The 13755-nt window shown below is 38.7% G+C and overlaps 1 protein-coding gene across 3 annotated transcripts in view; it reads left to right on the forward strand.

Annotated features, from left to right (window-relative positions):
- The window catches only part of LOC115232408 (A disintegrin and metalloproteinase with thrombospondin motifs 7), a 313827-nt gene that overhangs the window by 249797 nt on the left and 50275 nt on the right, over nucleotides 1-13755 (forward strand). For all 3 annotated transcript variants that reach the window (XM_036511342.1, XM_029802264.2, XM_029802265.2), the window contains one exon: nucleotides 1120-1308. In XM_036511342.1, the coding sequence (XP_036367235.1) occupies nucleotides 1120-1308 (189 nt within the window). The remainder of the gene's footprint in view (nucleotides 1-1119; nucleotides 1309-13755) is intronic.

The following is a 13755-nucleotide window of genomic DNA, read 5'->3' on the forward strand; positions in this document are numbered from 1 at the left end:
AATCCTTCAAGATGGTGTCCTAGTAGAGCTACAGTGCAAGACTGAAACAAATAAAAGAATACAATATATATATATTGATCACTCTTAGATACGTCAACTGAATGGAACAAAATTGATTCTCTGAAAAGGTTTAATAAACCTGAAACAAGTCTGTTGCTTTTACCAGTTCCTTTTAAAGATCATGTCTAATTCATTGTGTGTACATAGGATGTTTTCTTCCTCTGCTACCTTTCTTTTAAAGGAAAATATAGAGTGGATGCTCCTTACGTAGGGGAAGTCAGTTTGTAATGGATAATTTGAAAGTTGTTGCGGTGCCCCAGCATGGCCACAGCTCATGAGCTGAAACTAGAATCAATCAATCATATGTATGTGTAGATGTGTGTGGTGGTGTATCTATACCTTTGTACATAAAAATTTATATATATATATATATATATTATGTGTGTATATATATATATATATATATGTGTGTATATGTGTGTATATATATATATATATTGTGTATATATATATATATATATATATATATATATATGTGTGTGTATATATATATATATGTGTGTATATATATATATATGTATGTATGTAAACCAGCATCATATAACAAGAACCCAGTACACTCTGTAAAGTGGTTGGCATTTAAAAGGGCATCCAGCCATAGAAACCTTGCTAAAACAGATGACTGGAGCCTGGTGCATCCCTCCAGCTTTCCAGCTCCTTTCAAACTGGGCAATGCATGCCAACATGGAAAATAGACGTTAAAGAATGATGATGATGATACTGTTGATCTAATTTTTTTTTTCACCATGCAAGACACTTTCTTTGTTTACTTCAATCTATATGATGAATATATACATTTTACTCACTTTAAATTAAAATTTTTATTATTAATTAAAACATAGTTGTAAGATAATACTTTCGAAAATACTGTCTAGACCCAATATTTTGTAACAATATTGAACATTATGGAATCTAAGTTAATAGAAAAAGATATATAAATAATAATTCAATTAATAAAATGAAAAATATTGTAATTTGGAAATTTGGAATATGTTCTGAAACATTTTTTGTATTTGTATTTTATTCAATTTTTGTATTTGTATTTTATTCAAATTTCAGTGTGACTTCCAGCATCCACAACAAAAGTGTGGCCACAGCAACAGAAGCAGAGTTGTGTACTGTGTTGACAGACGTTCACGCCGCTCTCCAATCGTACCAAGCTACAAATGTAACACTTTGACTAAACCACCTGAATTAAAGGCATGTTACACTCCTTGTAAAGAATGGATGACTGCAAGCTGGACAAAGGTAAGATAAATAACTATTTGTCGCATTGTGCATACATAGTAACTGGCTCTATGCAAAATGTTGATTTTACAGACACACACATGCAATATATATTCAAATTTTATGATGAAAATAACAACACAGAAGCATGGAAAACGAATATTAAATTACTATGTGTGTGTGTGTGTGTGTGTGTATACACAGCCAAGTAGATTTGGCCCTATGTTGAACTACAATATATAAGCTCCAACAAACAATGAAAATAAAATGTAGTTATTAGTTTAATGTTCAAGGAAATATGTAGTGGAAGTGTTCCTGGCATTTTGGGCTTATGCTCATCTTCACAAAGTTTCATATATTGAAGGAAGAAGTGCATTTATGTGTATGTGCAAAGTGGTTGGCATTAGGAAAGGCATCCATGCACAAAAACCATGCCAAAACTAACATTGGAGTTCATCATAGCTCTGTAGCTCATAAGATGCTATCAAACTATCCAGCCCATGTCAGCATGGGAAACGAATATTAAACGATGATGATGATGATGTGTGTATGTGTGTGTGTATACTCAACCAAATAGATTTGGCCCTATGTTGAACTACAATATATAACTTCCAACAAACAATGAAAAATGGTTTCAAAATTGTGTCGTATCACATAACAGTTTTAGGTCGTCAGTAATTTTTTTTATTTGATTATCAATGATTGCTTTAGCAGGTGCAGCATATACATTTAACCATTATTCAAACATAATAATTTACTCATGATTTAAACATAGATTGAAACACTCTGATTCACAAAAATAGTGGCAAACATGGTTTAATGCTTTCCAACATTCTTTTGTTTCAATGTTTACCCTTAATTAAATAAGGCGACTCAAGTAAAATGTAGACACATTGTAGCATCGAAAATGGTTGGTGTAAAGAATCGAGGGCTATCGTGAAAGCAAAGAGTGGCCATTTTGCATTGTAAATATATGTAAAATATTGTCAATAAATATAACAATGAACCTGTAAAGTTTCATTAACCAAAACCTAAAACTTTATTTTATGGTATAATGGATAAATATATAAACTGCACCCAGTAAACACAATATATTCAACTGTAATTTCCTTGTTAATAAGAAGTATATTTATAGGTATTAGCTTATAACACCACACACACGCACACACAAATGCCTACTGCATGCACGCACACACACTCTCACACAGACACATTAAGTTACATGTTATTATGTATCAATCAATGAATGTTTCAATAGATGAACATGTGATTTTCCTATATATTTATTTGATATTCTTGGCACTAACTATGTAATATGAAATATGAACTGGGAAGCAACACAAGAGCTGCTGCCAGGTCAGAACTGATAGTTTGAGAGCAAGAGTCAAGCATCCTTGGGCACGTGGTTATTGCACTTAACACACACATACATGGTGGCATACACACAGAAACATAGAGAGAATATTTAGAAATCTTTATATGTAAATGAATGTTCATCTGATTGACTTCAACACCATAAATTTTATTTATATATTTATTTATTTATTGCTTGGTTTTCTTTCAACATATTTTGTATTCTAACAGCTATACTTTATAATTCCATATTCAACCTGACCAGCAAAGAATATAGGGAATACACCCTTTCTTTCTTATCTTTCTGTATATAAGCATGTATACATTCACACATACATACATACATACATACATATTTCAGTCCCACTGCATGGCACCTTGGGCAAGTGTCTTCTTCTATGTCTCAGGTCGACCAAAGCCTTGAGTGGATTTTGTTGCTGGAAACTGAAAAGAGAGACCTGTTATAGATGTGTGTGTGTGTGTGTGTGTGTATCTCTTTTTTGGTGGTGTTTGTTCACCACCACCTCTTGACAACTGGTGCTGTAATGAAATGGTTTGCCGTGAGGTCAGGCTTAAAAGAAAGAAAAAAAAAGTACTAGAGTTGATTATTTTTTTGACTAGAGTTCTTCAGGGCACTGCTTCAGCATAGCAACAGTCTAATGATTGTAACAAATAAAAAATAAAATTCATACATACATACATACAAATGTGTCTGTAAGCAGAGTTTAGTGTCCAATGAAGGAAAGGTATGAATAAGAGGGTTGGTTACCCCCCTAGCATAGGCCACGACTTTATATATATACACACATACATCATCATCATCATCACGCTAAACGATGATGATGATGATGATGATGTATGTGTGTATATATATAAAGTCGTGGCCTATGCTAGGGGGGTAACCAACCCTCTTATTCATACCTTTCCTTCATTGGACACTAAACTCTGCTTACGAACACCTGTTGAGGCAAGTGAAATCAAATTTGATGACTGGCATCCGTGCTAGTGGAGCGCTAAGAGCACCATCCGAGCGTGATCATTGCCAGAGCGGCTAACTGGCTTCCATGCTGGTGGCACATAAAAACCACCATTCGAGCGTGATCATTACCAGTGTCGCCTTACTGGCACGTGAAAAAAACATTCAAGTGAGGTCGTTGCCAGTGCCGCTGGACTGGCTCCTGTGCAGGTGGCACGTAAAAATCACCATTTGAGTGTGGCCATTGCCAGTATCACCTGACTAGCCCTCGTGCCGGTGGCACGTAAAAGCACCCTCTACACTCTCAGCGTGGATGGCATTAGGAAAGGCATCCAGCTGTAGAAACTCTGCCAGATCAAGATTGGAGTCTGGTGCAGCCATCTGGTTCACCAGATCTCAGTCAAGTCATCCAACCCTTGCTAGCATGGAAAGCGGACGTTAAACGATGATGATGGTATATATATATACACACACACACACATATACACACACACATGTGTATGTGCATGTGTATATATATGCATGCATAACTGTATGTATATGTTGCTTTAAGAAAAATACAGTTAGTCACTATATTTTCAAATATAAGAGAATTAAACTTTCAAAATTTATGAGTTTTAGATTAAGAATAATGAATAATAATTTTCTGCATTGATGTAAAATACACAAATCTATAAGAAAGGGTTGTGTTTATTTGTACTGTTACACCAGTGTGTGATTAGTACTTACTTATTCGTGGAGGCGCAATGGCCCAGTGGTTAGGGCAGCGGACTCACGGTCGTAGGATCGCGGTTTCGATTCCCAGACCGGGCGTTGTGAGTGTTTATTGAGCGAAAACACCTAAAAGCTTCACAATGATGAAGGGCATCGCTGTTACACTTCCAGGAGGGAAGGGTCTTCCTTTGATTCTGACATGCAATGTCTGTGCAAGACCCTGCCTCAGTAAAGCTGGACTCATGAGTCATCTTCGTAGTCATAAAACGAGACAGATGAGTGACAACCTGGCCACTGGTGGTGGTGTAACACACCATACTAATCATATCTGTCGGGCATGTGTAATAGAGTGTAATTCGGCAAGAGGACTTAAATGACCTGCAAAGGTACATGAAGCCCAGTTACAACTACAGCCGGCTATTACCGGTAAAGGTTTTAGCTGCCAATTCTGTACAAGACATTGTAGATCTTTAGCTGGGCTAAAAAGTCACATTCGGTCATAGCACCGGTAACAGTTAAGCTTCGTGCAATGGCCATACTCGATAACGAGGGGGGCAGCTATAATAATAATGCATGTATGCACGTATGTATGTATGTGTGTGTGTGTGTGTGTGTGTGTGTACGTACGCTCTGTTTCTTTTGGATGGCAAACATATAACCTTCAAAGTATGAAGGCTGTGCTTCATGTTGATATTCATGTGTTCAAGTTTTAAGGAAACATACCCATGCATGTTTTTTTTATATGCATGTATGCCTGCAAGCAAGAAGAAAGAGAGAGAGAGAGAGACAGAGAGAGAAATACTATAGTGATAGTTTAAATGGTGCAATAAAAAAAAGAGAAATGTATATTCTCTTGAAAGTATTACTGTGTTTAAAGAAACCTTCTAAGTTATACGCAATTAGGCTTCTAGTTTGGTTTTTAATTAAAATCTGTTGATGGTTATTTTAGAAAACAGAATGTAAACGGGTGGGGGGGGGGAAACTGAATATTGTGTGTCAGAATGAAACAGAATAGAGGTGGTGGCGGAGGAGGTGGATAGGTATGAAATATATAAAAGTAGGTTATATGAAGAGATTTGTGCCATTCTGATAATGTGATTCGAAGTGGTAATTTTGTGAGAATGGCTGCAGAAAGGAGGGGGGGGGAGCGAAAAAAAAAGAAGGAAACAGCTTGATTGAGTGCGTGGTGGGATTTGTACCGTTTGACAATTTTTCAATTTCCATTTCTTCATATATTTGGGTTATGTGAAAATAAATAGCAGGAGACTTTAATACTGCTTCCTCTCTATATATACGTATATAGGCGCAGGAGTGGTTGTGTGGTAAGTAGCTTGTCTACCAACCACATGGTTCCGGGTTCAGTCCCACTGCGTGGCACCTTGGGCAAGTGTCTTCTGCTATAGCCCCGGGCCGACCAATGCCTTGTGAGTGGATTTGGTAAACGGAAACTGAAAGAAGCCCGTCGTATATATGTATATGCGTGTGTCTGTGTTTGTCCCCTAACATTGCTTGACAACCGATGCTGGTGTGTTTATGTCCCTGTAACTTAGCGGTTCGGCAAAAGAGACCGATAGAATAAGTACTGGGCTTACAAAAGAATAAGTCCCGGGGTCGAGTTGTCAATTAAAAGGCGGTGCTCCAGCATGGCCACAGTCAAATGACTGAAACAAGTAAAAGAGTAAAGAGTATATGTATGAATGTATGCATCTTTGTACATATACACACACATTGTATATGTGTGTGTGTGTGTGTGTAGTTAGCTATAATTTAAATAGACCTGTAAATGTCCACACATACACACACTCGCACACATGGATCAGTGGTGTATGGTGGTCACTGTATTGGGTGTACTGCTACACCCAATGTCACCAAATTTCAAGCAGGGAGGTAACAAAAGTTTTACATTAACATTTGTGATTAAATTAACGAGCAAGGTTAATATTTATAATGAATTTGCCATTTTCAATGGGTGTGAAGTGCACACCTAACACACCCGGAATATATGCTCCTAATATGGATGGACATCAAATTATTTAAACACACACATTGTGATCATATAATGTTCAGTTTTCCGTTCTTGCATGGGTCAGACGAAATTTTTGAGGCAGATTTTCTACCACCTGATTACCTTCCTGTTACCAACTCTCACCTGTTTCCAAGCAAGGCAATATTTTCCCACGGCCAGACATGTTTTTGTAGAAGACTAGAAATGAACAAATTTGATTGTATGATGATGATGCTGCTTACTTACAACCATCATCTAATGTCTGGACTAGGTTACCTACAAATACCTATTTCTTTACTGCCCACAAGGGGCAACACACAGAGGGGCCAAACAAGGACAGACAAAGGGATTAAGTTGATTACATCGACCCCAGTGTGTAACTGGTACTTATTTAATCGACCCTGAGAGGATGAAAGGCTAAGTCGACCTCGGCGGAATTTGAACTCAGTAACGACAGACGAAATAACGCTAAGTATTTCGCCTGGTGTGCTAACGGTTCTGCCAGCTCACCACCTTTCAAATACCTTCCATCATATGTGTGTGTGTGCGTGCGCGCATGTACATGTGTGTGCATGTGTATATATGTTTATGTATGTGCGTGTGTGTGCGCACATGTACATGTGTGTGCATGTGTATGTGTGTGTGTGTGTGTGTGTGTGTGTGAGTGTATATAAATATACAGACGATAGGCTTCTTTCAGTTCCTGTCTACTGTATCCACTTACAAGGCTTTGGTTGGCCAAGAAGACATTTTCCCACGGGGTCCACATAGTTGGACGGAACAAAAGAGCACACAGTGGAGAAGAATGCTTCTCAAGCACACAACCATGCTAATACACACACACACACACACGCAACACACACACACACACGCCACACACACACACACACACGCACGCACACACGCGCACGCAACACACACACACACACGCACGCACACACACACACGCACGCACACACACACCACACGCACTCACACATACGCACACGCACGCACACACACACGCACACACACACGCACCACACACACACACACACGCACGCAACACACACACACACACGCCGCACACACACACACACACACGCACGCACACACACACACACCACACACGCACACACACACACGCACGCACGCACACACCACACACACACGCACACACACACACACTCACGCACACACACACACACACGCACGCACACCACACACACACACACACACACACCCACACACGCACGCACACACACACACGCACGCACACAACACACACACGCACGCACGCACACACACACACACACACGCACGCAACACACACACACAACGCACGCACACACACACACGCACGCACACACACACACACACACGCACTCACACGTACACACACGCACGCACACACACACACGCACGCACACACACACACACACATGCACAGTGTATGTATACAAAACTGCAAGTATCAAAAGAAAGATGTATACATATCTTTTATCATACTCCTGAACACAAGAACATGAGATGCTGAAATGCATTACTCTTTCTACTCCTTTACTTATTTCAGTCACTTGACTGCGGCCATGCTGGAGCACCACCTTTTTGTTGAGCAAATCGACCCCAGGACTTATTCTTTGTAAGCCTAGTACTTATTCTATCGGTCTGTTTTGCCGAACCGCTAAGTTGCGTGGACGTACACACACCAGCATCAGTTGTCAAGCGATATTGGGGGACAGACACACAAACACACACACACATATATATATACATATATACGACAGGCTTCTTTCAGTTTCCGTCTACCAAATCCACTCACAAGGCTTTGGTCAGCCCGAGGCTATAGTAGAAGACACTTGCCCAAGGTGCCACGCAGTGGGACTGAACCCAGAACCATGTGGTTGGTAAGCAAGCCACTTACCACACTCATCATTATCATCAACATCGTCATCATCATTTAATGTCCACTTTCCATCCGTGCATAAGTTAGATGGTTTCAGTGGAACTGGTAAGCTGAAGTGCTCTGCCAGGTTCCACTCTGATTTGGCATGGTTTCTATGGCTGGATGCCCTTTCTAATACCAACCACCCCGAGAGTGTAATGGGTGCTTTTTACATGCATCTGGCATGAGTACCATTTACCTGATGCCTGTAAAAGCCATGACAAGGATTCATGGTTGCCATTTACATGACTCTGGCAACGACCACAACTGCAGCTTTGCTTGGCTTGAAGAGTCTTCTAAAGCACAGCATATCACCAAGGTCTCAGTCACTTGTCATCACCTCCCAACATTCAAAGATAATGCTTCACCCCCTCATCCCATGTCTTCTTGGGTCTACCTCTTCTACAGGTTCCCTCCACAGTTAACAATCAGCACTATTTTATCTCAAAGAGAAAAAATTTCTTTATAAATTTTATGGGTAAAAACACATCAGCTTCCACTGACATAAACAGACCATCAGATGGAATATTTCAGCATGATTTCACCTCTTCAGTAGAAGATATTCTGCTTGATGTGCTTTTACATGCAAAGTCTAGTCTATAGAACCAATATTGTTCCCTGCAAGACAAAGTACTGCAGTGAATACTTTTCAGGTTCCAGTGTAGAGGAGCATGTCAAAACTGTGTTTTACTCTTTATTTTGATTCCTACTGCATTCATCATCATCATCATCATCATCGTTTAACGTCCGTTTTCCATGCTAGCATGGGTTGGACGGTTTGACCGGGGTCTGGGAAACCAGGCGGCTGTGCCAGGCTCCAGTCTGATCTGGCAGTGTCTCCACAGCTTGATGCCCTTCTTAATGCCAACCACTCCGAGAGTGTAGTGGGTGCTTTTTACATGCCACCAGCACAGGGGCCAGAGGAGGCTGGCAAGCAGCCATGATCGGTTGGTGCTTTTTATGTGTCACTGACATGGATGCCAGTCGGGCTACATTCGGATGGTACTTTTTATGTGCCACCGGCACGGGCATCACAACTACAAATTCCATTTGATTTTTATTTTGATGTTGATGTACTTGATTCAATAGGTCTCCTCAAGCACAACGGGTCACCCTATGCTCCAAGGTTAGCACAGCAGGCTGTCCTGCGAGCCATGAGCTCACTTCATTTGTCGGGTCTTTGCATTTCTCTCAGGGTGCTTACACTCTGTCGTGCATGCATACTGACATTACCCATCCAGTGGATCATGCTAGCTTCATTTCTTTCAAGCCTACGCATGTCCATTGTGAACATAAATCAACTCCAGCTTAACAAGCTTCAGCACACAGCAATTGATATATTGTTTTCTGCTTTCGATATAAGAGCAAAAGTTCTGGTTTCGCTCCAAATGACCAAGGCAATGTCTGCTACTGAAAAGGCAAAATCACACCAAAACACCATATCTGGTGGTCTTCTGATGCCACTTGGAGTTTGGTTTGATGTATTTTTTCACACTAGATCTATAGAGGAAAAATTTTTTAATGTCCAAGACATAGTAAGTGTCTCATGTACTAGCATAAAGGAGCATCTTGAAACAAAGTACACATCTTTATATATAGTTAAAAAAGATTCAGGTAAAAACCTTGCAAAGCTTATCCATAATTATTGACTTCCAGATGTTATCATACAGTGAAAATTCTCTTGCTACACCAGGAATTCTATAACATCCACAAAGTTAATATAAATAGATATATAATACTAAATAAATTGAACAACATTCTTTATTTAAAATCTTTACAATTGTTTAGACACATTTTAACAGACATAATACATTGGTGAGATGATATATATGATATTGTATAATCCCTATTACATTAAAAGTGTAAGATATGCTTCTTTGATGGATGACTGAGATTACAAAATATGTTATTCATATCATCTTACCAATATACTATGAGTGTAAAAATGTGTTGAAACAATTGTAGCGATTTTAAATAATGTTGCTCAATCCATTTCCTATGATTTAGCATTGATATATGTATATAAATATTTGTTTGTTGAAGCTATAAACACATCTTTATGTATATGTACATATATCACCGTGACCGTGATATATGGATATATGTACATATACATAAAGATGTGTTTATAGCTTCAACAAACAAATATTTATATACATATATCAATAGTCAGACTATCAGATGTTGCTACACATCGCTGGTCACAATGCGCTTTGCATTGTTTTAGCCTTTAAATGATGCCACCCTGCTGGCTAAGCGAGCAGGCCAACAGATGAAAGAGTGAAAGAAAGTTGTGGCAAAAGAGTACAGCAGGGATCGCCCCCCCCCCCTGCTGGAGCCTCGTGGAACTTTAGGTGTTTTCACTCAATAAACACTCACAACATCCGGTCTGGAAATCGAAACCACGATCCTACAAACACGAGTCTGCTGGGCCATTGCACCTCCACATATATATATATATATATATATATATCTTGTGACCGACCAGACCATCAGATGTTGGTACACTTCGCTGGTCACAATGCGTTCGCATTGTTTTAGCCTTTGAATGACGCCACCTCGCTGGCTAAGCAAGCAGACCAACAGAAGAAAGAGTGAGAGGAAGGGTGGTGAAGGAGTACAGCAGGGATCACCAGCCCCTGCCGGAGCCTCGTGGAGCTTTTAGGTGTTTTCGCTCAATAAACACACACAACGCCCGGTCTGGGAATTGAAACCGCGATCCTACGACCGCGAGTCTGCTGCCCTAACCACTGGGCCATTGCGCCTCCACACACACACACACACACACATATATATATATATATATATATTTGTTTGTTGAAGTTATAAATACATTTTCATATATATATGCACACACATGAGGGGTGTATGAAAAGTTTTGAGCCTTGAAGGTCTTGTACCTTTATTAGAAGTCTTGTACCATGTTTGTTTTTTTTGAGGCTTAAGACTTTTCATACACCCCTCGTATATATATATATATATATATATATATATATGACACAGTTGATTCATCAGCATAAATGGACTTTGGGACATCAGGTGTTTTGATATAGTTGTAGTTCATCAGTCATTGAACACCTGACTAACGAATCTAAAAGAGTTTGTGGCTGTTCTTTATAACCAACCAATATCTGCCAACCAATACTATATCATTATATGCATGAGGAACAGTGAGAATCATATTTATTTGCATATTCATTCTTAATGCATTCTGACAGATTCAAACTTGAATATGCTAATTGCTGTTGTGTTTCCCTCTTGGAGAACAACTTCACCTTTAAGATAAATCAGTGGTCTTAACACATTAGATTTATGAGTGTGAGGAGATTTTGGGACACTTAGTGGTTCGACATCGTTGTGTATTGTCAGACAAAGTCACCCTGGACCAATGAATCTCCATTGTTCAATAACCTAGAGAGTCATTTGAAATTATAAGTGGCTTAATACAAAATTGCTTAAAAGTTTCCAAGTTGTGAATTTAACCAGATTTGCATAGATGAATTAGTTTCAAATATATAGCAGTATGTTCATGAGTGTGTTAAATTATGTATTCAAAATTATGAAATTATGTAACTAATATTAACTTCCATCTGTAGAGTAGGAAACTGAAAATACAGTTGTAATAAATGGGAATCAAACTAGACATCTCCCTAATTAGATAGAAGCTCGCAAGTTCTGTGACCTAAGGTGCTGAGGTGATTAACTTTGTAAATTGAAGATGACTTATGAGTTATGTTTACGAGGATGTCAATGTTCAGTAAATAATAGCGATTGACATACTTTAGCCTAATTGAAATGCATAATTTTGGTTTTGTCATATTGGTGTTTCCACACTCATTATCAACCTCATACTACCCAAATACTGGACAAAGCTCTCCTACTATAGAAATGTTAAAGAGTTTTATGGGAAACAAACCACCAGAGGAAATCGAAGGTTACACTTTTGGCTTTAACATCAGATATAAATTATTTGAGATTTGTAGGTACGTGATATTTCGTTATACAAACCCTAGGAATTTCAACTGTGTTTCATGGTCTGCTACCACAACAGCTCCTTTATAGGATCCAGTTAGCTAAAGACATCATCACAAGGAACCATGTCTGGTTTCGGCCCCTACTCCTCTACCATTTTGACGTGTTGGGCCCCCCCACTTTTGGAGGTGTTTTCAGCTCTGGTGTTGGGTGCATGTCTTCCTTCTTCTGTTCCCTGGCCTCTTCGATGCAGCGTGAACGAGTGTCACCGGGTGACTGACTGTCTTGTCAAATTTCCCTTTAAATACCTGCTGCTAGGCTCCAGCAGGCAGCTCCAGCTAGTTGTCACATGACACTGTCTCAACTTTAACTTATATACTATAAGGTATACTAAATGTTTTTATAAGTCAGTACCACATTCCGTTGCATCTGCAGTGCTCTTAGATTATTTTGTTAAGGTTATTTCTACAGATATTCTATAGAATATCAACCTGCACTGATTTTTGCTACAATGTTAAGTATCAAGATGTCAGATGTAAACAGACAATGTGGTTGAAGGCAAAATTGGGTAGTGTTTGCATACCAACCCCAGTAATGTATTTAATATGTAAATAGGTATATCCAATAACTGTATGTGGTGGCTATATAAGCAATGTGTTCGGAGGCAATATTGAGTTTGATGAGTGCTGATCAAGGGGCAAAAATCCCGAAATATGGCATATACACTCATTGCCCACTTTTGTCTTCGATCACATCTGTTTACATCTGATGTCTCAATAAGAAACGTGGTAGCAAAAATCAGTGCAGGCTGTAAGTTCTATAGAATATCTGTAGAAATAACCATAACAGAATAATGTAAAAGCACTGCAGATGCAACGGAATGTGGTACTGACTTATTAGTATACCTTATAGTATATAGGGTTTGTATAATGAAATATCACGTACCTACAAATCTCAAATAATTTATATCTGATGTTAAAGCCAAAAGCGTAACCTCTGATTTCCTCTGGTGGTTTGTTTCCCATAAAACTCCTTAACATTTCTATTGTAGGAGAGTTTTGTCCAGTATTTGGGTAGTATGAGGTCGATAATGAGTGTGGAAACACCAATATGACAAAACCAAAATTAGAATTTCTGTAGAAATAACCTTAACAAAATAAATTATCTGATTCTCTCATATCACACATAAACATACATATGAAAAGCTGCTGAAGATTACATTTTGGTGTCTGCAAGTCTATCTGGTCTCACTAGTACCAATGCTGTGTTCATTTCCTTTTATCAGAGCGAAGTTCAGCTTTATTTATCCTTTTTTTCTCTGGAATTTTCCATGCAAATCTCTTGTAAAAATGAATAGATGATGGACAGAAAGCAAAGTAAGATGCTTTTCATTGATTAAGCATAACTGAGTAATATTCAACATTGTCAGCTAAATTAGTCTTTTCCATAACCTAGCAGAAATTGAATACCAACTTATTCTTTTCAGAAAAGAGAATTCCTTTCCTAAATATAGACGAGCAACTA

Source organism: Octopus sinensis, linkage group LG2, assembly GCF_006345805.1.
Source record: "Octopus sinensis linkage group LG2, ASM634580v1, whole genome shotgun sequence".
Lineage (NCBI taxonomy): Eukaryota > Metazoa > Mollusca > Cephalopoda > Octopoda > Octopodidae > Octopus > Octopus sinensis.